This window comes from Podarcis tiliguerta, assembly GCF_965153285.1.
Source record: "Podarcis tiliguerta genome assembly, chromosome: 17".
In the NCBI taxonomy this organism is placed as follows: Eukaryota; Metazoa; Chordata; class Lepidosauria; order Squamata; family Lacertidae; genus Podarcis; species Podarcis tiliguerta.
The window spans coordinates 2,252,473-2,278,396 of NC_139550.1; the positions used below are offsets into that span (position 1 = coordinate 2,252,473).

The window sequence follows — 25,924 nt, forward strand, 5'->3', positions numbered from 1 at the left end:
GAGGAGGTTCCCAGGCTAGTGTGCCTTTTCTTCTTTTGTTCCTTAATTACTTGAGGGATATCTTGAGTGATTTCTTGAGTGATTTCCTGAATCCCACTTAGGTGGGTCATTAGGTGTGGATTAGTTGCTAAAGCCTTCGTGTCTTGAACTCTTGAACTTTGTGAAGAGTTTTTCTGAGAAGATGGCTGTACTGCACTTGGTTGTGCTCTGGCTTGGCTTCGTGTATAGGGGCGAGCTGTGGTTTTGTGGCCTGTGCCAGCCAGATCTGTGTAGGGATTGCAGGGGGGTGCAGCATCCGGAGGTGCCACCCTGGTTTGGCTACTGGATGGTGTCTGTAATTTATCTGTGGAGAGGGTCTGGGTTTGGGTCTGGTGTGGTTGATTGGTGATGGCGTTCTGTGTGCCTCTGGATCTGGTGTCAGATTTTGTGGGGAGGGCTAATTTCCAGATGTCTGGCAAGCGGGATGTGTCGTCACGCTTGTTCATGTTGTGAGGGTGTTTCTCTATCTCGATGGCTTCCATGATTATTCTCTTGTGGTGATGTTCCATGTTAAAGAGCAATTTGGAATCTGCAAAATTAATTTCGTGTCCTGTTTCTTTCATGTGTTGGAAAAGAGAGGAAGTTTTTTCTTCTTTTTTGACGGCATTCTTGTGTTCTGCGATCCGTGCATTTATTCGTCTGTTTGTTTGTCCAATGTACGTGGCTGGGCAGACTTTGCAGGGTATTTCATAGACCCCTTGGTTTTCCAACTGAATTTTATCCTTGGGGTTTCTGAGGATATTGGCTATTTTTTGGTTGGTGCAAAAGGCTGTTTTGATATTGTGTTTATGGAGGATTTTGCTAATTTTATCTGTAGTGCCCTTGATATAAGGAAGGAGGGCTATGCCATTGTTTTCTTCTGTGTCTTGGTTTTACGAAAGCATATATATATATATATATATATAATTTCTCTCTCTCTCTCTCTCTCTCTCTCTCTCACACACACACACACAGGTTTTCCAAATCAATACAAATCAGCCCAAATTATTTAAATTTGATCCAATTTCCTTAAAAAATTAGGTTTCTCGCTCCTCTGGCAAACATATGTCCATTATTTCCTGATCTAGCCACTTCATTCTTTGTTAATCTCCTCTTCATCCTTCACTTGATGCAAAGCAATATGTTCTTCTATTGGATGAAGTGAACTGGGCGAATTTTGCCCAGTACAGGGGGGGTAGATCGTAGAAGCAGTAACCTTGGTCACTGCCATGCAAAAATAAGGAACAAAAGGTATTTACACCAAATAAGGAAAGATATTAATACCAAATCAGTAATCTAAAATGTCACACTGTTTGGTAGTCAGTTTGATGTTACCATGGTTTGGCCACTATATTGGGAGTGGGAGAGTGTGTAACCAGATCATATAATTCATTTCACTATTAAAGTTAAATTAGCTTGGATTTCTCCACCCCCATCGTTCAGCTTGGATACTGAGATCCAACTCTAAGGGCTTTCTGGCAGTTCCCTCACTATGAGAAGTGAAATTACAGGAAAGCAATCAAAGGGTGTTCTCAGGAGGTGCACCCGCCCTGTGAAACAGCCTCCCATCAGATGTCAAGGAAATAAACTATCTGACTTTTAGAAGACATCTGAAGACAGCCCTGTATAGGGAAGTTTTTAATATTTGATGTCCCACTGTGTTTTAATTTATTGGAAGCCACCCAGATTGGCTGGGGTAACCCAGTCAGATGGGCAGGGTATAAATATATTATTGTTGGCGCTGCGGTCTAAACCACTGAGCCTCTTGAGTTTGGCAATTGGAAGGTCAGCGGTTCAAATCCGCACAACGGGGTGAGCTTCCGTTGCTCTGTCCCAGCTCCTGCCAACCTAGCAGTTCCAAAGCACGCCACCAGTGCAAACAGATAAATAGGTACTCCTGTGGCAGGAAGATAAACGGTGTTTCCGTGTGCTCTGGTTTCTGTCACGGTGTTCCGTTGTGCCAGAAGTGGTTTAGTCCTGCTGGCCACATGACCCAGAAAACTGTATGTGGACAAACGCCAACTCCCTCGGCCTGAAAGCGAGATGAGTGCCGCAACCCCATAGTTGCCTTTGACTGGAATTAACTGTCCAGGGGTCCTTTACCTTATTTACCTAAAATTATTATTATTATTACTATTATTATTCAATGAGTGTTAAGCTAGTTCCAGCCTCTGAAGTCCTTTGGGTCCTAGCAAATTTATAGGAAAATGTTCCTACTTGCTGTTTCCCCCTCATTGTTCAAAGTGTCATTATTTATGCATTTAATGCTACTGATGAAATAAAGAAAGAAAAGACTAAACTGCACCACATTCTACCTTTAGGAAGTACAATCTCTGAGACAGGGTATCATGGTAGTTCAGTATAAGAGGCCATTTCTGATCCATGGTCTTGTCTTTATTTTCAGGATAAAAGGAGTTGTAAAGATTCTGTTAATAAAAGTAAAAACACAAATTTAAAATATCTATATATTTTAACAACAAAATAGTAATACTTGGCAATACAAACCTTTTTCTCACTCTCAGGAAGGGCAAGAGAAGGCAGGATCGAAACCATGTGACTTGCAATGGTATGATCCAGCCCATCTTCACGAGGCTCTGGAACCACCAAGCTTGGTGGTGTAAGATTCTGTTCTGATGCAACAACCTAGCAAAAGAAAACATCAATAGGATAACTCCATGGCTGTCGTGGATAGTATGAGCATCAGGATAGTCAGAATACCAGCAGAATCCCAAATCTGTCCATTATCAGGAACAAGAAATGCTGGGACCCACCCAGCTTAGGATGGAGTCACTATAAATAATAATAACAACAATAACAATTTATTATTTCTACCCCACCCATCTGGCTGGGTTTCCTCAGTCACTCTGGGCAGCTTTCAACAGAACATTAAAAACAGAATAAAACTTCAAACATTAAAAGCTTCCCTAAACAGGGCTGCCGTCAGATGTCTTCAACAACTATGAAAACTGTTCACTGAGAACTGGGACGGTTATAACTGAGAAAGATCCAGTCCTGTTACTACTAAAGCAGTTCTCTCCCCATAACTTCACTTTCCCATGCATAACGCGTGAAGGACTTTTAGCTGCACACAAAACCTTTTTTTAAAAAATGACAACTATTCTTGAATATACTGAAGAATGTGCTTACCTGTTGCAACATGCATTCCAGTATCAAGGCAACAGAAACAATCTCATCAGGGACTGGGTTCAGGAGGTCATTATAATACCTCATGTCTACATCTGTAATCAAAAAGCAATGTTGTCCTTTCTTCGTATATAATATTTGTACCGGTCTGTCATCACACTGAAATTTGTGTGGTCACCAACAGATGGTGCTAGCATTGCAAAGTGTCATATGAACTACAGTGTATTGACAATCTAGTGTGGGGTTTTCCCGAGAACCAAAGAAGCTTGAGACCAGCAGACCCAGCTCTGAGCAGTACGCAGGCAAGTCCCTGGCCTAGTTTGACCCCAATGACCCTCCGTCCTCATCTCTGCTCAAAGATGGGCCTGCTATTGGTAAAACCTATCTGGTGTTTCAGTTGCAGGATCTTAGCCAGACCTAGCAGAGTAAACGCAGAATCCACAGAAGCAATTGGCAACTTGGCTGCAGACAGGATAGACGAAGCAGGAAACCAAGAACTTGTAGTTAGGTGTTTATTATATACAGTGGACTATTTACAGGAACAGAACACGGATCTTTAGCTAGCTCTCTCTGACACGACTCACAACTCCTACACTGACACAGAACTCTGAACCTCTGAAATACTGAACTAACACATTCCAGTTAGTAGGCCATTAATTATCATTCCCTTAAGAGAGCCTGACCAATCAGGGAGTGGTTTCCATGTCTCTGTTATCACCAGGCAGACTTACTCCTTCAGAATGCCTTCTGGCTGTCTGCCAAACCTTACTTGACTCTGTGTGAGTAGCTGCACGTACACAGATTCCCAACACCTGCTGGGCTTGGGTTTTCTCAGCCTACCAGAACACCTCAAACTCTTGTATTTGGGCCTGGGCCTCCTGGGCTGTGGAAGGAGGAAGCATCAGCGACAGTGTTGCTTCATCCTTAGTAGTCGCTGCCACGTCCTCGCCATTTCCTCACGGTGGCTGTGGCCTGGAAAAGTCCCCAGAGGAGGCTGGCAGCTCCAGAGTCCATTGCTTCAGCAGGAGGAAAATTCAGGGAATTCCCCCCAAGCTATTGCAGAGATTGGCATAGCTGCTTATGGCATTGGCAACAGCACATATGCGGGTGAGGAAGGAGGAGACTGCTTGGGGTTGGAGAGCAGAGATGAGAAGGGGGCAATGAAAAGCTACAAAATCACCATGGGGGTGTTCCATGTGCAAGGGGAAACTTGGAAGGGAGGTGGTTTGAAAAAGGGGGGTGAAGGCGAAAAGGGGAGGTGCAAATGGGGTTGGAAAATAGAGGTGGCTTTAGAAATGGGGAGGTGAAAAGGGAGGTTAGTAATTGCATTGGGTAGGGAGACCTAACCGGTTACATGGGAGTCTATGTGCAAGAAGGAGTTGCAAAAAAGGGAAGAGTGGTAGCTTCAGAATTGACGGGGAAGGCAAAAAGTAGTTGCAATGTATGGGAGGAGGAAGAGCCAGGAGGTTAGGCGCAAGATGGGCATAAGAAATAGACCTGTAGTTGATGGGAAGAAGGGATATACAAATATGATCCTCCATATTTGAGAATATAAAATCTACCCTGAAATAAACAGCAAGTTTTTGACATTCAGTATGCCTTGATGCAGTGAAAATGGTTAGGAATTGCTTCAAAAGGCATCTCATTACAGAAGTTGGAATTTTCAGGTTCTGGATGGCAGCTTGAATCAAAACTCATCACATCACAAAACACAATGCTTTCTGCAGAAGGTTTACACATATTTTGCCCTATTTCTCCAGCATATTGAAAAGGAATTACTCTTTTCAATGACAAAGTTTAGGAATAACTTGAAGACACTTCACACATACCTGTTGTTAAAACGGGTGCAGCAGGCTCTTCCGCTGCCTGCTTTCTCCTTGAAGGTGTAGGTGGAGCAGCGGGTGGTACCTTGTGAAACAAAAACATGTATGACAATACAGCCGTCTTATATTCAAATCTTCAACCCAGTTATTGCAGTACTTGAATGAAGTATTTAAACAGGCTGTCAATTTTGCTGCTGGACACTCTTTGTGAATAATGTGATGCAAGCAACTACTGCAGGTTTGAGTCACACAGAATGCTGGAGGAATCTTGGGATCACCTGGAGGAGAATTTCTGAATTAATGTAGAATTTAGGCCGTCCTTTCCATGACTTAGATGAACCCCCTCCTTTCCGATACAATTCACACAACCAGTTTAACCATTTACAAGGCAACCTATAGGCCAAAAGGCCTGATAAAATTAAAATGTCTTTGCCAGCCGACACGAGGCCATCTGAAATGGGAATAGCTGGCATGCCTTGGCAAGGAATTCCAGCACCTGACAGCAGCCAAGAAAGCCCTCTCTCGAGTCTCCACCAAATGCACTTCAGGACAGAAAGGTGGCTATCTTCTGCAGATCTTAAAATCCAGATTTGTATGGGTGAATAACTTCCCACATAGTCACATAGGGATTTGTAGATCATAACCAGTATATTTAATTATGCTTTTGGGAAAGGGACGGGTAGCCAGTTCTGGTCTGGCTTTTGCTTTTTCAAGCGGCTAAACTTTATGAGTAGTCGAAGTCCTGTGGAGAGCCTGTTGTAGTAAAAGGTAAAGGTACCCCTGCCCGTACGGGCCAGTCTTGACAGACTCTAGGGTTGTGCGCCCATCTCACTCAAGAGGCCGGGGGCCAGCGCTGTCCGAAGACACTTCCGGGTCACGTGGCCAGCGTGACATCGCTGCTCTGGCGAGCCAGAGCCGCACACGGAAACGCCGTTTACCTTCCCGCTAGTAAGCGGTCCCTATTTATCTACTTGCACCCAGGGGTGCTTTCGAACTGCTAGGTTGGCAGGCGCTGGGACCGAACAACGGGAGCGCACCCCGCCGCGGGGGAACCTGTTGTAGTAGACGGGCTTTAAACTGTAAAAAGGGTTATTTTCTACGTCCTCAGACTATGTCATACATTACTATAAAAAACCTTCCCCCCCCCCCCCCAAAAAAAGATCCACCTTCTCATCTAATCTTTGGGAGGTTCACAGCCTCGAAATGCAATGAAATATTGCTGGGCTGCAGCCTCCTGCTTCCTAAACCTGTGCAATGTCATAAATGTAGGTTGCTCCTAGGACAAATGGCTGTGGCTTCCTGTGCTGCTGCTTCCGGCCCCTCCTTATCCATGCCCGACAAAGGGCTCCTTTCACCCCTCCCCCATGCGTCTTGAACCCTTGTTCCAGGGAGTCCTTGGCTGGGAGAGAGTGTCATGCCTCTTCTCACTTCTGTGTTTTGAAGTCAAAAAGTGCTTACATGGGCAGTAGATGCATGAGTCTGTGTGTACACGTATGTCTTGGGTGAGTAAAAAAGGGGGATTCATATCACTGTGGAGCAGGATTTGCTCTACAGTAGCAAACGCAGCAGGCTGCTATGGCATTATTGTGTCTGGTGGAGGTTAGATTGTATGTGGAGCTGCAAGTTGTTATAGGGGAGTCTCCCCATAAAGGTAAACGGACCCCTGACCATTAGGTCCAGTCGTGGCCGACTCTGGGGTTGCGGCGCTCATCTCGCTTTATTGGCCGAGGGAGCCGGCATACAGTTTCCAGGTCATGTGGCCAGCATGACTAAGCCACTTCTGTCAAACCAGAGCAGCGCACAGAAAGGCCGTTTACCTTCCCGCTGGAGCGGTACCTATTTATCTACTTGCACTTTGTCGTGCTCTCGAACTGCTAGGTTGGCAGGATGCATAAGGTAAAGGAAATAGTAAAGGACCCCTGGATGGTTAAGTCCAGTCAAAGGCGACTATGGGGTTGTGGCGCTCATCTTGCTTTCAGGCCGAGGGAGCCGGCGTTTGTCCACAGACAGCTTTCCGGGTCATGCGGCCAGCATGACTAAACCACTTCTGGCGCAATGGAACACTGTGACGGAAACCAGAGCGCACAGAAATGCTGTTTACCTTCCCGCTGGAGCGGTACCTATTTATCTACTTGCACTCTGACGTGCTTTCGAACTGCTAGGTTGGCAGGAGCTGGGACCGAGCAACGGGAGCTCACCCCATTGCGGGGATTCGATCCGCCAACCTTCTGATCGGCAAGCCCTAGGCTCTGTGGTTTAACCCACAGCACCACCCGCGTCTCCCCACAGGTCAGACCAAATTGGCTCCTTCTGTATTGTCTTCACTGATACATTTTGGTACGCCACCGCACAACTGGCAGGGCTCCTATGGATCCTGGCTGTGTGGCTGGAAGTAAGAACGTAAGAACCTGCTAGATCAGGCCAATGGCCCATCTTGTCTAACGTCCTGTTCTCACAGTAGCCAACCAGATGCCAGTGCAAAGCTCAAAAGCAGAACCAGAATGCAACTCTCCCCACTTGTGATTCCTAGCAACTGGTACTCATGTACTTTGTGTACTCCTCCCTTCTTTGTCATTTGGGGTGTTTTCTTCTTCTTTACGTGTGCTTGGATCAGATATAAGTGCTCCAAAGTAGTAGCAGGATCATAGAACTGCCCAGTGACCTGAGAAGTAATGGCTTTTCCAAGACTAATCCATCCAACCAATTTTGCTCTGGACCACACTACTGACACTGAACTATCTACTAGATGATGCATATTTATGCAGAAATGTACTCCTATGCACAATTTTACATGGAAATATATCTGCTACTAAGCATGGATGTGGTCTCTGACCTCAGCCTTGCTCTTCTTTTCTACGACAGGGACATTAATAAATTTGGTGGATTTCAAGTAGTGCTGATGCTGTCTTTTCCAGTCCAGGCAGTCATACATCAAACATGCCACAACTTCAAAGAGCTCCGTTCCAAACTCAAGCTACACAAAAGAAAAGGAGGAAATATAAAGACTGGCTTTGTAACATGCAGAACACATGGGAACTCAGCCAACTTCTAAGCAATGAATTATACATGTTATTGAATAACACAACAAGCATGATTCAATTTGAATGCATTTTAATATTAATATTATCCCACCTCAAAAAATGCCCAGATTTCCATTATGGGAGAGTTCCTATTTTTTCTTCCACTCACCAGCATGTGGCAGTAAATCCATACCGCCAAAGACCAGAATTCCAAGCTAAATGACAACTACAGTAAATGCTTTTTCTTCCCATCATCCATTTAGGAGAATGTGGTATACAAGACATATTGTTTTGCAAATGAAGCTTCTGTTTAAGCATGCCCAATGATCAGAGATGAACAGTGCAGCAGTTACTTCCCTGTGATGCAATCACACACCCCTACGGAATATGTTGGAATTAACCAACCACGTGGCATGCCTAACTGCACTGACGATTGACAAGGCACATTGGAGATTGGAATGCAAGCCAGGAGTAGCAGACCTCAGAAAAACTATTTCCCTTAGTCAACCAACTGCCACCCAACTGGACACATCTCCAGTTACAATGCTGCATCACCCAAGGGGATATAGACCATCACAAATAAACAAAGTTTAACCAAATTTCTATCTCCCCTCCTGCTGTATTTTGATTACTACACTAGTCCCTAGGACAGGTGTCAACTGCCACAGACGGGCCAAATTTGACAAGTGGGTGTACCACCCCCAAATCTGATCCAAAGTGTTGGGGAAGGCCCTAGATCCTATTGAGGGGGTGCATGGGCAAGGAGAGCGGGGAAATGATCAATGGCACAAGGAGAAATCCATGCACTAATGGAATGTTAACCTTAGTGCTACATCAAATATAACCCAATATGACTAGCCAGGGCCTTTAGTTCAGGGCGAACTCACAGGAACGCAGTTCCGGCACCTCTAAGGTGGGAACCATTGCCATTCTAAGAAAATGAGGGTGAGTTCTGGCACCATATTTCTAGAAAAATAGCACTGCTACTAACCAACATCTCAGTGTTACTCCAGTCAGCAGGAAAGGAAGACTCATGGACTAGGTGATGGAGTCGAGCTATCTGAAAAAGATTTGATCCTGGTTTCCCACTATTCAGAATTGGTTCCAAATATTTCCAGAAGGTTTTCAGGTCCTTGGCAGCTTTCTTCTTCTTCTTCTTTTCAGCTTCAACAACTAGGGTTGCATGAGCATGGGATTATTTTAGCAGGCAAGTATGCCCATGGCAAATCTTAAACATACTTTGGGCAGAAAGGATTAAGCCACGGTCAGCTCACTCTTCTGCAAAGCCTATTTAAGCTTTGGTCAGATAACATGATACATAGGAATGGATGAATCTGTCAACTTTGTCATATTTCCAAGTTCAGTTCTCTGCCTTTCCACGACAGCTTTTTTGTTAAGTCCTCATGAAAACTGATCAGCATTTTAGTGAGAATTTCTCCTAATTGTGATGGACTGCTTGGAAGCAGAGGAATGGCAGGAGGAACCAAAGGGGGAAAGGCTCAGAGCCCAGGGAGCGGTGGTGGGACAACAATGAGTGGTCAGAGGGAGATGAGGAAGAGGAGGTGTCGAAAGCTGAAGAGGAAACAGGGCTTAGTGAGCTGGGAGTCTGTGGCAAAGACAAGTCCAGAGGCAGAGGAAGAAGCTGAAACAGGCAAGTGGGAGGAGGGAGGTCAAGAAGCAGAGAAGAATTAGGCTGGTCAAGTGTCCTGGGTATCTCCCCCTCCTGCTGTGACAAGCTCCCTTCTCCCCAACTCCCAGAAATAGAAGAGGCATGAAACAGGAGGAGCAAAGGCAGGCACAGTCTCCGATTGCTGAGGGGTGGAACCCTGGAGAGGAGGAGACCTAGACAGTTGTGGGGAGGAAGGGAGTTTTAGTCTTGCCAACGGATTTCATGGAGCAAGACATACAGGGAATAAGCTGCTGTGCTCATTAGGCCTGACACTCAGTCAGGTCTGTGAAGATCGTGGTTTTGCTAATAAGGAGTTAACTCCAACTTGGAACTGTTGGAAATGGCCAGCTCGTTCTGTGACACTAATGTACACGTTTTGTAAAGCAAATTTCCCTAATGTAATGTACTTCTTCCTCCTTTCCTGTTTAATCTATTCTTTTGAATAGGATATACCCCTCAATTTCTACATTCCTGCCATGAGTTTCATATTAAGAGCTCAAATTCATCTTGCTTGTTTCCCATACCCTGGGCTTTAGTATAGAAACTCAAACCACAAGTCATTCCCTCCAGCTGTTTCCTTAAATGAAGCTATTATTCCCAGTACTAGGTATTCCTATCATCTGCAATATTGTCTCCCTCCCGCACAGGATTTAGTTGAAAGCTTTCCTGGGCAGGTTCACAAGACTCTTAGCAAACATACTCTTGCCAACTGCTGTGAGGTGCAAGCCATCTCTTACCATAAGCCCTTCCTCAAGGAAATGGAGACCATGATCCAAGAAGCCAAACTTGGATCCAACTTCCTCCTTCCTGCTGCTTGACTTTACAATACTCCCATTGCCTTTCTTTCCTTCCACCAGTCTCTCACCTAGCTGCAGCTTTTGCTGCACCTTAGGAGACCCTGACCCAAAGCACCAGCCTAGAATAGAGGCCTCTTTTTTGTTGGCTCCATGGAGCTATTAAGCAGGAAGACTCAACCATCACTACTGATGTTAAGACAACTACTGTGGCCCAGGGGATCCCACAGTATGGTAGTGACTTGGCACAAAGTGTTTTTTAATTATTGCATTATAACAACGCAACAAATGAACCTTAATTAACATAAAGCACAAGAGCGGCTGTTTGTATGTTTCCATTAAGAAATTTTTAAGCATTTAAGTGGCAAAGAGGAAAAGCAATTCATTTCATCAGAGGGCACATGGATGAGTTGGTTGTCTACTTCCCCCCACCATTTGAACATGCCCAACTCTCTCCCTTCGATGCAGGGCTGGGGTGCACTAGCTTGAGATTCTGATGGCTTCCAGGGGTCTAAAGGGTTATGGGAAACCCGGCAGAGGGCCTTCTCGGTAGTGGCGCAAGCCCTGTGGAACACCCTCCCATAAGATGTCAAAGAGATAAATAACTACACAAACTTCCATAGACATCTGAAGGCAGCCCTGTATCAGAAAGTTTTTAATGTGTGATGTTCTATTGTGTCTTTGTATATTTGTTGGAAACTGCTCGGAATGGCTGGGGCAACCCAGCCGAAAGGGAAGGGTACCCAAAATAATAATAATAATAATAATAATTAATTATTATTATTATTATTATTATTATGCTAGTATGCACTTGCTAACTATAAGTGAGTTTGGGGTGGGAGGAAGAAGGGTCAGTTTGACTCCCTAGTGTTTTCTGCAAGGACTGTGCCCTGTGCCATGAACACCATTACTTATTACTCTTCCGATTTATCCAGAAATGGACTTAGCTCAGGAATGAGATACAGATTTTAAAGTCTATTGAAATATCAATAGTATATCTTGGGTTTGGGGTTTTTTCTTCTAACAGCTAATTAAAGTGCTCAAAGTATGCTACAACAAAAATGCCCATCTAAAACAAGAATAAGAATGGTGGATCTTCAGTTTCATATCACATACAATTGCTAACCATCAGCTCACCTTCTGCTTCAAGAAATGGTTCTTCCTGCAGAGCAACTCCTTCCAGGTGGGTCTGAAGTGGCTCATAATTGTCAGAAGAAATCTTAATGACGCTTGCGACATTGATCCCAAGATCGGATAGCACAGGCAGAAGTTGAGGGTAGGGAAAACCACTAATTATGAAATAATACTGAGCACCGTCGTCTGGTTCATCATCTGTTCAAAACATCATACAAAGCTCATTGGTTTTATTAAAGCATAATATTGAGAAAGCATCCAAATTGGCAGTTTATATATATATGGTACATGGCTTGCATACAAGTTATTTTCCATAAATACATCTATTACAAATCCTGCTTTTCAAATGCATGTAGCCTTTGAAGACTTACAGTTCGGATTGCATCATATGCAATTTATAAGGAGAATGGGTGTAACTCAGGAGGGGGCAGGGAGGCAGGGAGAAACCCTTTTGAAAAAAGGGTTATTAGTGTGCAACTATATAACTAACAAGGGTCGCGGGTGGCGCTGTGGGTTAAACCACAGAGCCTAGGACTTGCCGATCAGAAGGTTGGCGGTTCGAATCCCCGCAACGGGGTGAGCTCCCATTACTCGGTCCCTGCTCCTGCCAACCTAGCAGTTCGAAAGCATGTCAAAGTGCAAGTAGATAAATAGGTACCACTCCGGCGGGAAGGTAAACGGCGTTTCCGTGCGCTGCTCTGGTTCGCCAGAAGCGGCTTAGTCATGCTGGCCACATGACCCAGAAGCTATACGCCAGCTCCCTCGGCCAATAAAGCGAGATGAGCGCCGCAACCCCAGAGTCGGCCATGACTGGACCTAATGGTGAGGGGTCCCTTTACCTTTACCTTATTTAACTAACACTTAGTGTTTGGAGAGAGTTGATAAATGTATGTCCTGCCCAAATAGTATCATTCCCTATGTTGTCTTCAGAAAGGCATTTCCAAGGAAATTTTTCCTGCTAATGCTGGAATGTGCTGCCATGGAATGGAAGAAAGAGGCAATATAGGCATCCTTTATTTTATTTCTGAGGTGTTCCCCAGCAAGCATTGACAAAGCTATAACTGACAGATGACATTAAAAGGGTTATACCATATTGAGATTCACTGAGCAAGCAATGGAAGGCAACATGGCTGTGGGGGAGCATCCCATCTCCTTCCATGGGAGCAGGAAATGGGAACAATTATCCAAGGAATAACCTGCTCTTCCTATGCCTGTTTATTCAGCACCTGAAATGCTTCTGGATGCACATCATCTTCTATTACTAAGTACAAGAATTGTTTCTTTGCCTGTGTGCACAAGGCAGTCACAAAGAGAAATGAAAGACCTTCTCTAGTATTTTCAGGCAAATTTTGCAAGCTTTTAGCCTAAACGTGCTTTGCTGAATGCTAAGTTCCTCTTGAAACTAGCAGGACATATTTCTAAAAATATGTGAAATCTAAAAGCAAAGATCAAAAGGATTTGCTTAATTGTCATTTATTGTCTTCATACATTCTATGTTTACTGGCTTCCTGTAATTTAATTTATTACATGCTAATATCATATCTCATATGCTTGCGCTCCTCAGAATGCCGGGATTAGCCACAGCTTCCTCTTAGTGTCCTGAATCTGTAGTGCTTTTGACATGAAGGATATTTGTATTTTACACACCAATGTATTTGTCAAGATCATCTTCTTCTCCACGTCGTTTAAGTTTGGTGTCTTTCTTAATGGTAGCTGCTGACGCACTCGGTGACTCAGGTCCCTTCTTCTTCCCTTTCCCTTTGGCACTGGGAGGTTTCTCCTTTTTGCCGCCTTTCCCTTTCCCTTTCCCCTTTTCGTCTTTCTCCTTGTCCTTGTCCTCGGTTGTCTACCAAATTAGATAAACTACATGCACATCTTACGAAAAACAACGGGGGCAATATTACATTGGCGTAATACAATCATTTGCACTCATATCTGAGGCAGCTGGCTCCAAATCTAGTATGTGCCCTGAAAAGGAAAAATGAGTTCCTTTCCACCCCCTTGCTCCTTCCTGCTGAAGCATCCCTGCACGGTGCAGGAAGGAGAGTTTTACTGCACAGCACACTTCTCCCTCAACCCCAATGCCCTCCAGGATACTTGCTATAACCTGCTGGAGCCCAAGCAGGCAACTTCCTTCTTTTCCCTATACGCATTTTAGTTTCCTTCTCACCCCTCAAAGAATGCTTTGACATTCCACACACCCTGACAACTCAGATTCTTCTCAGACGATTTGAAATACCCTCCCCTCCCCCCATTTTAATCGACAATTTCTGCATGCTTCCAAACGAATAGTCATCCAGCCGCTCAAGTTTGCTACTGAGTGGTTACATTTTTATTCTGCCCTTCCTCTGCTTCCACTTTATGGCTTATATCTAATCAGGGAAGATAGGCACTCTGGCACTGGAAGAGGCAAATAGTTATAAGATAACAATGTTATTACATTACTCAAGTCGGCCCATCAGTCCATCCAGCCCACTACTGCCTACCCAGGCTGGAAGCTGCTCTTCCATTCTCAAAGGTCTTTCTAAACTCTACAACCAGAAAAGTTGGGGGCTGAACCCAGCGTATAAAAGCATCTGTTCTACCCCTGAACTATGGCTCCTCCTGAAACGCTGAGCATTGCTGATATTTGCCACTTGTTTTAGCCTTTAAAGCACTCAAGAGCACTCAGCTCCCCACATCAAATGGGGGGGCATTTTTTGCATGGTATTGTGCAGCCCTCCCCCCGATCCTATGCAGCTCCCTAAAATACAACCTGGCTTTGCCCCCTCCCACGCTGGATACCTGGAGGTTCACGCCTAACCTCAGACAGTTAACCAATCCCGGCGGGGGGAGGGGGGGCGTTGCCAGGAGAGTTGGCCAGGTAGGGTGGGACCGCCCTGCCCACACAATAGAGGGTAGAACTTACCAGGGAGTCCTTGGCGGTCTCAGGCCTTGGGCGGAATCCTTTAGTCTATCTTCCCTAAATTGGGGGGGGGGGCATGAAGCGGTAACCTATGCCGCCCCCCCCCCCCCCGGCGGCAGCGATCCCAGGGTTCCCCGTTAAAGGGGTTGTCCCCGGCTGGGGACTGGAAGAGATAAATGCCCAATGCCTAAGCCAGGGGTCAGCAAACTTTTCCAGCAGGGGGCCAGTCCACTGTCCCTGAGACCTTGTGGGGGGCCAGTCTATATTTTTTTTTTGGGGGGGGGGGAGAACGAATTCCTATGCCCCACAAATAACCCAGAGATGATTTTTAAATAAAAGCACACATTCAACTCATGTGAAAACACCAGGCAGGCCCCACAAATAACCCAGAGATGCATTTTAAATAAAAGGACACATTCTACTCATGTAAAAACACGCTGATTCCCAGACTGTCTGCGGGCCGGATTTAGAAGGCGATTGGGCCGGATCTGGCCCCCGGGCCTTAGTTTGCCTACTCATGGCCTAAGCCAAGGTCTCCCTACATCCGAATCTTTAATAAATTTGTGGCCAATTTTAATCCCATAACACGTTGTCATGAATCATCATTCCACCAGGGAGTTGCCTGGGGTAGGGAGCGGGGGTCTCTGCCTGTCCACGCAATGCTAAACTGCATTTAAGCTAGCAGGGAAACCCACTGGCAAAGTAACCTCCTCGCCCCTTGCTTCAGGGTTTTGTTGTGACCAGGGCAGGGTTGTACCCTGGGCTGGCATGATGTTGTGTCATTTCTCTGGGCTTGCTTGAGGAATGTGGGTGTGGGTGCGTGCGCTTTAGATTTGGCAGATCCATGCCTGAACTTAATACACCTAGTTTCATTCCGCTGTACTGGGAACCTCTGGCATCGTAAGTGTTGCCTTGCCAATGGCACTCCCTTTCTGTCAAAAGCACTTGATACCACTTCCCAAGGCCCTTCAGCCAGCCTCCCAGGAAAGTTAGGACCGCTGCCTAAACAGTAACAACAGCAAGAACAACTGAAATTAAACTCAGTTTAAATAAATGCAGAGTACTAATGAATACCACAGATAAGCAAAGTTAGAAAAATATAATCCATCTCTGACTGCCACAAAAAATAATGCAGATTACTATTTCAACAAATTGCTTATGATTCAAGTGGTATTTTGTTTCGCATTTGCCTAAAAGTACAATTTGTTATGTTTCAGCTCCGAAGTCCATTGAATTCAATAGGACTTACTCCCGGGTGATCCTAAAATACCTTCTTTTCAGCAGCCCTTCTCTGCAGGTCCTTCTGTTTAATGCAGAGCATCTGATATTTAATTAACTTTCCAATCAGAGTTACGGGAAGTGCTTCTCCATTATTGAGAATGCTTTTTGCCACCTCTAACACCTGCAAAGAGAAAGCAAATGATTACTGCTTCAGCATCAAATTCAATATATGTGGTGTCCTGCAACAGGAGACATAAGCATACTGGTTGAAGACAGGAAATGAGGAATAGGGAAGTACCAGTCTGGTTTGCAAGTCTGGCCTGTCTTCAAAGGTAAGGAAAATCAGCTATAGAGCCTGTTCCAACCTCTCTGGAAAGGCTGCGATTCACCAATAGCAACCTGGGCAAAACAGGACATGATTCTGTGTTGGCAAATTTTGGTGACTGTAGCAAACAGAAGTGTGAGTCTGGTGCAAAATTACACCATGGATGTGAGTGTCATGGAAACACAGATGCTTAGGACATGGGACAACGATATGCCCATGATGCAGTCCCATTCCAGTAGAACAAGCACTATTGGTTTGGCATTCAAGCGGTGCTCATAGATTCCACCATACCTGCAGGTTCAGATTTCAGGTATGATATGGCACTGCTATAACATAGCTGTTTTTAAATACAATTTGTTCAGATAGTAAACCAACAATGGGAATCCTGCTATTATTTGTACCTGCAAACACAAATGGAAACTAACCAATGGCAGTTTCAGAAATACTTTTGGGTACTAGAGTTTCCATCCAGGTACAATTACCCCCTTTCTTGTTCATACTGATTCTGCTGGTGTGTAGCCTAATTGGGGTGGAATAAGGTTATTGAATTTTCTTTGGGTGATGACAGCAGTAAGAACATACGGCTACGTTGTCCAGATGTGTGGCATTGACAAGCTGTTTTATGACTATGTTTTTTACAGCTTGTTTCCACCAAATTTCATATAACTTACTAACATCTGGGATTTTTTCCTTACATTCACATAACCACTTAAAAACAACACCATGACACAAAAACTCATCAATAGTTTTTAGAAGAGAGAGGCGCTGCATGATAATGACTCTTAAAACGTTCTTCCAAGGTTGAAAGTGTTTCTAAGGAAGACTTTATATAAAACATTTCTCTAATTTTCTTTTTACGCATACTGGATCTATTTATAGCTTTTGAATGAATGAGGTGTTACTCCACAGTTCTGACATCCTCTCATACCCTCACACCTCTGGAGAAATTGCACTCGACTGCATATGATGTCGATTTTGCTTTCACAGATATGGACGACTGTTCTTGCTGCATGTCAATGTGTTGTCTGAAGCTGGCAGGCTTCATGTTGAGAATGCAGTCAAAGGGCTTCACTCTCGACAAATGCAAGGGCAGAGAAAGATGCTATGTAGTTCCCAGCCTACAGCTGCTAGGGTTCATATGGTGAATGAGGGAGAGTCACTTTAGCTTTGTATCATCAACTGCAGGCTGCACTGGAACTGTGTAAAAGATTAATAGTTTCAGAGGACTTAAACAAGTCAGAAAAGTTGGAAACCTTCATATGATATCCTAAATGCAGCAAGTTTTCACCAAAGGGTATCATCCCTTTGGTGGGCATTACCTTGGGTGTAAGAAAGCAAGGGGAAAGAGCCAAGTCTCACTCTCCTGAGCATGGAGAGTGTAATTAAAGTGATAATTACAGGTGGATCTTTCCATGGTTAACTGAAACATGAGCACAATTGCTAACATATTTATATCTACTCTAATTGACTTCTGGAGAGCTGGGTGCGAGTGTGGTTCCTGTTAACTACATTTATTTTTATTATTATAAAGTAACACTGTTTATTATTCTTAGGACAATGCTGGATTAGCCTGCACTAGGACCAGAGGGCCAGTGATTCAGGAAGGAGATGCAGATACCAGTATGGGTAGGGAATGCTATAGCAGTGTAGGGAAGGAACATCAGGTCTTAATAATACTAGTGGCTTGTCTGTAGTCTTAAACCTGAAGATGCTTTGAAGGAACACCAAGTTGGTTAATGGGATCCAGGAAAAGCATGCCAACCTTGCTCATGTGACTGAGACCTGGTGGCCTTCTACAGTCCACTGCACCTAGAGGAATGCCAAACAAAGAGAAAGAAAAAAATGTTCCAGAAATTCTAAGCAATTATTTGTTTATGCCCTGGAAGCTCAAATCTTGCAAACCATGGTTTGGTATGATGACTTGTCCATACCTATACAAGTCCAGTTGTGCGTTGTGTGCCTTGAAGCTGTCTGTCTTGTTTGGGACTCCAAAATAAGTGTAGACGTGTGAAATGACCTCTGAAGTAGCACTTAGCTGCTCACCATATAACATCCTGACACATCATTGCTTACCCTTAGTATGCTGACTAGAAATGGTATAGTGTACATTATTCTACATCTAGCGTCTCATAAAAAAATGTTTCAAGGTTTTCTTCAGTACCAGCTGCAAAGCAAACAGCCCCAACCATGAAAGCATTCTCTTCCGAAGAGACAAGAGCTAGAAAAGTAATCCAAGCAATGGTAATTAAAAATGCTTTCACTCACCTCAGTATACAAAGGCGGTTCTTTTTCCTTTTCCTTTTCTTTTTCCTTTTCTTTGCCCTTTGGTTTGCTTACTTCTCCACTTCCCATGATCTGTAAAACATATATAATGTAATGAACAAAGACAAGAGAATCAATTTTCTGAATTTATTTTATGCTCCCCTAGGTTTGTAATAGGGACACGGGTGGCGCTGTGGTCTAAACCACTGAGCCTCTGGGCTTGCCGATCGGAAGGTCGGCAGTTCAAATCCCTGTGACGGGGTGAGCTCCCATTGCTTGGTCCCTGCTCCTGCCAACCTAGCAGTTTGAAAGCACGTCAAAGTGCAAGTAGATAAATAGGTACCGCTCCGGAGGGGAGGTAAACAGCATTTTCGTGTACTGCTCTGGTTTCTCCAGAAGCAGCTTAGTCATGCTGGTCACATGACCCAGAAAAACTGTCTGCGGACAAACATCGGCTCCCTTGGCCAGTAAAGCAAGATGAACGCCGCAACCCCAAAGTCGTTCGTGACTGGACTTAACTGTCAAGGGTCCTTTACCTTTAGGTTTAGGTTTTTAATACTCAGACATCCTCAGAGTGAGATAAGTTGCTTAATGTAGACTGCTTTATCTGAGTCTGAAGACTTGGGGAAAGGTAAAATTTACCTTTTTTTATTCTGACTAGCAAGCTCCTATGCCATATCACAACCTGATTTTGAAACTCAAAAATGGCTTATCATGTGCATGCCTAATGATCCTTTGTGCAAACAGAACTTGTTTTGCTACTCCTTAAATCCCTAGCCTAATCTTCTAAGGACAGTACGTGTATTGAACTCTAAGGAAAGTAAGTATATTGAACTCCACATGGCTTATAAACATGCTGCATGTTAGACATTTAAAACTAGCCTGACCAAAGTCTTAAACTACTGCTAATAAAGCTCTTGTAAGGTATAGTGTCAAGACTCAATAGAGAGTACAAGATTTCCACTCAGATATCTGACAAAGCAAAGAATGTAAAACAGCTTCCAATTTCGTTCCACCAATCCAGTTTCAAGGGATGCAAACGAGCCCCAGGGTAATTCCTCTCAATCCAGCTACATCTAGTCTTTGAATTCTGCCTCCCTGCCAATGCCCACATCCTTCTCCTCCAGCTTATTCTGAGAATCCTATCCCAGGAGACCAGGAAGCAGATTTCCATCCCGTGGCAATGGGGTGAGCATTATTTTACATCACTATTGGTAGAGATGCATTCTCGTTTCAGTTTTAACCCCAGCATCCACACCCCACCTCTCACCATTATGAATACCAAATACCTGTGCTAATGTTCCTTCCCAAGTCACCACACTAAAGAGCCTCCGCATTGGCACCTGCACAGCAAGAGACAGGGCCTTTGTGTGAAGTTCATCCTCGGTTTGTTCCCCAACAACCATTGCGATACTGGGAATCCAATTTTCCTGTCCCCAAAACAAACAAACAATTTTTACATTCAAGAAGTATAGACAACTACTCTCTTACCACCAGATGGCAATATTATACTGAAGAATAATTTTCTCAATGTGTTTGACGCTAGCAAAATTCAGTGACAATTCTCTGTATGATTTAGACATACATACTTGCATTGGTTGTGAAAATAATATGAAGCAAAGTTTCAAATTTATAATTTCTTACACACTTAGAAATGTATGGCAGATCAAAACACACTTCAGAACAAATGGAATTTTATATTAATATCTGCAAAGGCAATGGCAAGCTACGCTTTTGAAATGATTGCTCAAATATGACCTTATATTTTCCATCAGGATATATACGGTAAGCTGTTAAATGCTAATGGTTTCCAAAGAGAGCTGTCACATTTGCCAATTCTTACTATCCTTTGTCTGCACTTCAAATACACCTAATTATTTAACTCCTATTTTTGAGGTCCACCCAAAATACTGAAACCAGCCACAGCAAAATTGAAATCAAAAGCCATTATGCTAGATTTCCGAATCAAAAAGAGGGCTTCAGTGATATAAGACAAACGCTTGACAGTGTGGAAAGTAATCAGGATTGTCCTTGTGTTGCTATCTGTAAATGGCCCTTCTTTCAATTAATACACATCTCCAGTGTTAGCCAATAAATACACTTTATTAGTCTTGCTTATTAAAGGGCTGCTTGAAAGGTTGGCAGCACCATTATGAAATTAACGGGCAGTGACCTTAATAATAATGTATCAAGCCATCGTACATTTCACAGTTGTCAATAATAAAGTCCAGCAGCATTTGGGGTGCCAAATGTGACCTTCAGCAACTCTGCCACACTCCAAACAAATTACTGTCTTCAGGGCTAAGATACTAATGATCCTTTTAATAAGAAATTGACTGAGCAATGGCTGATACTGTATCACTACATCAGCCTCTGTCAGCATCTCCTTTAAATTAGCTGCACAGATGTCATCTGGATTTACAGGGGCTTGAGGGAAGAGCAGAACGTGGCATTTATTTTATTTAGGATTTCATTCATATATATATATATATTCAACATAAAAAATAAAAGCACAATAAAGCAATTCAGCAGAAATCAATGCAATATTAGTTGCAACTGAATTATGTCCCATTAATTTCAGTTGGATGTGAAACTATCAGGCACTGTAGATAAGCCAAAGAAGGGCAGTAAAGCTGTGAAACTAGTGACTTCCTTAACTATGCTGACTAGTCACTTTAAAGCATTAGGCTCATCTAAGTCTGCAGCTGGGCTCAGAAATGCCTATTGCCACAAAGGACCAGGTTGCTCATGAATTTGTGGCTGAAACAAAATCTGATCTGAGGATCTCACAGCTCATTTTTTTATTCAGTGTATTTAAAATACATGAATCCACCCCCACCCCCGCCAAATGAAGAATCCAGGGAACTATAGTTGGTTAAGGGTGCTGAGAATTGTAGCTCTGTAAGGGAAACTACGACAAGGCTGTATATTGTTTCCCTGCTTGTTTAACTTATATGCAGAATTCATCATGCGAAAGGCAGGGCTGGGTGAATCCCAAGCCGGAATTAAGATTGCTGGAAGAAATATCAACAACCTCAGATACACAGATGACACAACCCTGATGGCAGAAAGTGAGGAGGAATTAAAGAACCTTTTAATGAGGAGAGCGCAAAATATGGTTTGAAGCTCAACATCAAAAAAACTAAGATCATGGCCACTGGTCCCATCACCTCCTGGCAAATAGAAGGGGAAGAAATGGAGGCAGTGAGAGATTTCACTTTCTTGGGTTTCATGATCACTGCAGATGGTGACAGCAGTCATAAAATTAAAAGACGCCTGCTTCTTGGGAGGAAAGCAATGACAAACCTAGACAGCATCTTAAAAAGCAGAGACATCACCTTGCCAACAAAGGTCCGCATAGTTAAAGCTATGGTTTTCCCAGTAGTGAAGTATGGAAGTGAGAGCTGAACCATAAAGAAGGCTGATCGCCAAAGAATTGATGCTTTTGAATTCTGGTGCTGGAGGAGACTCTTGAGAGTCCCATGGATTGCAATTCTCCATTCTTAAGGAAATCCATTCTTAAGGAAATCAGCCCTGAGTGCTCACTGGAAGCTGAGGTTCCAATACTTTGGCCACCTCATGAGAAGAGAAGACTCCCGGAAAAAGACCCTGATGTTGGGAAAGATGGAGGGCGCAAGGAGAAGGGGATGACAGAGGACAAGATGGTTGGACAGTGTTCTTGAAGCTACCAGCATGAGTTTGCCCAAACTGCGGGAGGCAGTGGAAGACAGGAGTGCCTGGCGTGCTCTGGTCCAGGGGGTCACGAAGAGTCGGACACGACTAAACAACTAAACAACAACAAGGGAAACTACAATTTCCAGGGTTCTTTGGGCGAAGTGATGTGTTTAAATATATGGTGTGCTCTTGTTAGTCTCGGACCAAAATGATGCATTAGCTCCTTGCTCAAGGGTGAGTATTGACACCTGTCCAAGGATCAGAGAAACTTCAAGGGCTAAGTAGCCAGTGTGGTATAGTGGTTTCTGTGTTGGACTAGGACCTGGGAGACCCGGATTTGAATCTCCACTTGGCCATGAAGCTCACTGGGCAACCTTGGGGGTCAGTCAAGGCCTCATAGGGTTGTTGTGCAGGTGGAATTAGGAAGCAAGAGAACCAGGTAGGCCACCTGGGGGAGGAGGGAAGGTGAAATATAAATGCAAATAATAACATAAATGAAACGATCCTTTCTTTGTACACCACCTTGAGCTCCTTGGAGAAAATGAGGGATGTAAATGTGCTAAATTCCACTTTATTCAATTGGTGAGTGAGGGACTACTCCCAAGGATAAGCCTAGGGCTCGCCTGGGCTACAACACATCACATGCCCTTCCTTCAATGTAAAACGCACTAAACAAAGAGGGAGGCTCTGAAGCAAAACTAGGATCTCTAGCACAGGTGAGCTCAAGGGAAGCTTGTGAATGTGTGTGTATGCATGTGTGTACATATATATGTGAGTGTATATATATTTGTGTACATGTGTGTGTATCTGTGTATATATGTGTGCATATATGTTTGTGTGTGTGTGTGTGTACATATATGTCTATGTGTGTGCAGGTGTGTGTATGTGTATATATGCAATGCTTTTTTGGGGGGGGGGACGCAGGGGTACTTCCCGCCCTGCCCCAACCAACGCACCTCATCTGTGTATCTGTGTGTACGTTTGTGTGTGTGTGTGTGTGCATATATGTGTGTGTACACATATATGTGTGTATATATGTTTGTGTTTACATATGTGTGTGCACGCATATATTATGAATGTTTGTGTGTATATGTGTCTCCCGGCCACACACCAACCAACGCACCTCATCTGTGTATCTGTGTGTACCTTTGTGTATGTGTGTGTGCATGTGTGTGTACACGTATATGTGTGTATATGTTTGTGTTTACATATGCGTGTACACATATATTGTGAATGTGTGTGTGTGTGTGTACACGTGTGTCTCCCCGCCACACCCCAACCAATGCACCTCATCTGTGTATCTGTGTGTACGCTTGTGTGTGTGTGTATACATGTATATGTGTGTATATATGTTTGTGTTTACACATATGCGTGTACACATGAATGTGTCTGTGTGTGTGTGTACACGTGTGTCTCCCCGCCCCCACCCCCCCAACGCACCTCCTCTAACCGGGCAGACACCAGCCCAGCCTCCCAGTTCTTGGAGCCAGTCCCGGTTGGCGCCGAGGCCGCGCTGCCGCTCTTGGGCCGCTTGGGCGCCATGGCCACTTGCCCCGCAGGGACCGGAGGAAGAAGAGTCCGAGCGGTCGCCTTGGCAACCAGAACCGGGCCGGCCCTTCGCGCATGCGCCCAAAGAGCCGCCGCCGTCGCCAGGGCAACCCGAGAGGCGCCTGGCCCGCCCCTCGCCAGACTTCGGAGCTGCTCGCCGCCCTTCGGGTTGGCTGGGAGGGTGGGTCGCGAAAGCAGCTCCTAAACACCATTATTAATCCAATAGGCGTTAATTTACGGCCCCTGCTTTTATTTATCCACGTATTTATTTGGCGCTACTGACGAAAATCTGGATTAATCCGTGTTTCTCAGCATCTTTTTTCCTACCTCGGCTCGCAATTTTTCTTTGAAATGGGCATAACATTTTGCTCACATTTGGATATTGGGGGAAAAATGCATCATGTGCTTTCATGCTGTAAACCGGCCTGTGGTCTCAAGGGCGGCGTGCGCTTTTACTAAATAATAATAAAAAATACCTGTCAAAATGTTGCGCTTCAGTGTTTGTGTGTGTCCTCACAGTGTTAACAGTGCATAGGACTGCAATCCTGCTGATTCTTCAAAAATGTGTATTACGCTATGAATTGCAACTCTGTGTGTGTGTGTAAAATAATGGATCATTAATAATAATAATAATAATAATAATAATAATTTATTTATACCCCGCCCGTCTGGCTGGGTTTCCCCAGCAACTCTGGGTGGCTTCCAACAAAACACTAAAATACAATAACCTATTAAACATTAAAAGCTTCCCTAAACAGGGCTGCCTTTAGATGTCTTCTAAAAGTTTGGTAGTTCTTTTTCTCTGCCTGCATTTTTGCGCTCTTCTTGGGCATGGCTCTGGACTCTCCTTAGGGACATGGCTTTGGGGCTGTCACATTGAACTCCTGCGCTTAAAATGCACCACTAAGCTTAACACATGATCCTATTACACTGAGACAACTCAAGATATGATATTGAAAAAATATAGAGGGGGAAAGTGTATCATAAGGCACTTCGAAGGTTTGGCAGGCATATTAAAGGCAGCCTCGAAAGGAAAAATGTACATGTGTAAATAAATCACATAATCTGACATCACAATACGTAATATTATTTGAAAGCATAGCACATCCACTCCATGTCCACCTCTGAGGATAATGGCAAAGATGTACTTGGTCTTCGTCCTTCACCTGTTGTTGTTGTTGTTGAGTCATTTAGTCATGTCTGACTCTTCGTGACCCCCTGGACCAGAGCACGCCAGGCACTCCGGTCTCCCTCTGCCTCCCGCAGTTTGGTCAAACTCATGTTTGTATCAAACTCATGTTTATATCAATTTTCCATAGCCTGTGGAGAGCAAAGTTTCATAGCTTCTTCAGTATTTTACAGATTAGGCTCTGGAGAAGTATGTGACTCCTTGCACAACCCAGGTATTTAATGTTGTTCTTAATCATCATTATAATTATATGCTATCTGCAGGTTTAGACACTGCAAATGTTAAATTATCTGTCTGCCCCATTCGTGTAGAATGTGGTGGGGGTGGTTGATTTTTATATCAAGAAGGGACACTTGGGTGAAGGAGCTGAACTCTTCCACCTTTTTCCTCCCCATAGTCAATCACTTAGACATACACACACCTGCCCAGCCTGGCTTGTATTGGACACAGGCTGGGGGAAAATGCTGGCTAGCCATGGAGAGCAAAGGTGAATATGTTACACACACACCCCAATCCCTTTTATACATGAACAGAGCAGAAACTTGATTAAATAGATGTGACTGTCACCACTCTATCAAGTTCAGCCTATATACTTTGCACTAGTTCAACATACAGGGAACTTTAGCTTGACCTCAGTGTAGTACTTTCATTAACGGACCAGAAATAAAAGGAAGTAGAAAGGAATGGAAGGCTTTCCTTCTATATTATGGACCAAAGTCTACCATCGTTGGTTTTTTCTTTCTTTTTTGGGGGTTATGCTTGAAGTGTTTCTCCAAAACACTAGTCCAAAATCAATAGCGGGTTGGTTAGGTCTGAATTTGAAAGCTGCAGTTCTACACAGACGGATGCTGGGAAGATTTGCCTTATAATGTATCTAACAAATTACAAATCCAAAAGGGATTTACGTGAAACCAGTATTCTGGGGCTCTTGGCATGTCTTGGAAGAAGAGTGAGCAAACTGAACTCGCACAATAGTGTTGGAGCATGACCTCAGCCTGGACGCATACTGTGCAGTGACTTGGAGGTCTGCACAGGTGTGGGCAAGCTAGGCTCACTCTCTGGCCGAAATCACATTCCAAATATTACCATATGTTCCCACACGGAGAAGAAAGAAGAGAGAGGATTGCTGCTTGGGAGAGAGCAGGAGAGCTGCCAAGATAAAGAATTCATTACAGGGGAGTCATGTTGTGATCTTAC

At 44.1% G+C, this 25,924-nt stretch overlaps 1 protein-coding gene across 2 annotated transcripts in view; it reads right to left on the reverse strand.

The window, feature by feature from the left end:
* The window catches only part of SPAG17 (sperm associated antigen 17), a 73,359-nt gene extending 49,742 nt beyond the window's left edge, over positions 1 to 23,617 (reverse strand). Inside the window, exons 1-12 of one of the 2 annotated variants that reach the window (XM_083419189.1) lie at positions 23,431 to 23,617; positions 19,605 to 19,745; positions 18,319 to 18,408; positions 15,778 to 15,909; positions 13,250 to 13,448; positions 11,606 to 11,800; positions 8,997 to 9,178; positions 7,819 to 7,959; positions 4,992 to 5,070; positions 3,166 to 3,257; positions 2,524 to 2,661; positions 2,334 to 2,444 (exon numbers count right to left, since the gene is read on the reverse strand). In XM_083419189.1, the coding sequence (XP_083275315.1) occupies positions 2,334 to 2,444; positions 2,524 to 2,661; positions 3,166 to 3,257; positions 4,992 to 5,070; positions 7,819 to 7,959; positions 8,997 to 9,178; positions 11,606 to 11,800; positions 13,250 to 13,448; positions 15,778 to 15,909; positions 18,319 to 18,408; positions 19,605 to 19,745; positions 23,431 to 23,532 (1,602 nt within the window). In that variant the 5' untranslated portion in view covers positions 23,533 to 23,617. The remainder of the gene's footprint in view (positions 1 to 2,333; positions 2,445 to 2,523; positions 2,662 to 3,165; positions 3,258 to 4,991; positions 5,071 to 7,818; positions 7,960 to 8,996; positions 9,179 to 11,605; positions 11,801 to 13,249; positions 13,449 to 15,777; positions 15,910 to 18,318; positions 18,409 to 19,604; positions 19,746 to 23,430) is intronic. The other variant, XM_083419190.1, reaches the window with a different exon arrangement.
* Between the last annotated feature and the right edge of the window lie 2,307 nt (positions 23,618 to 25,924).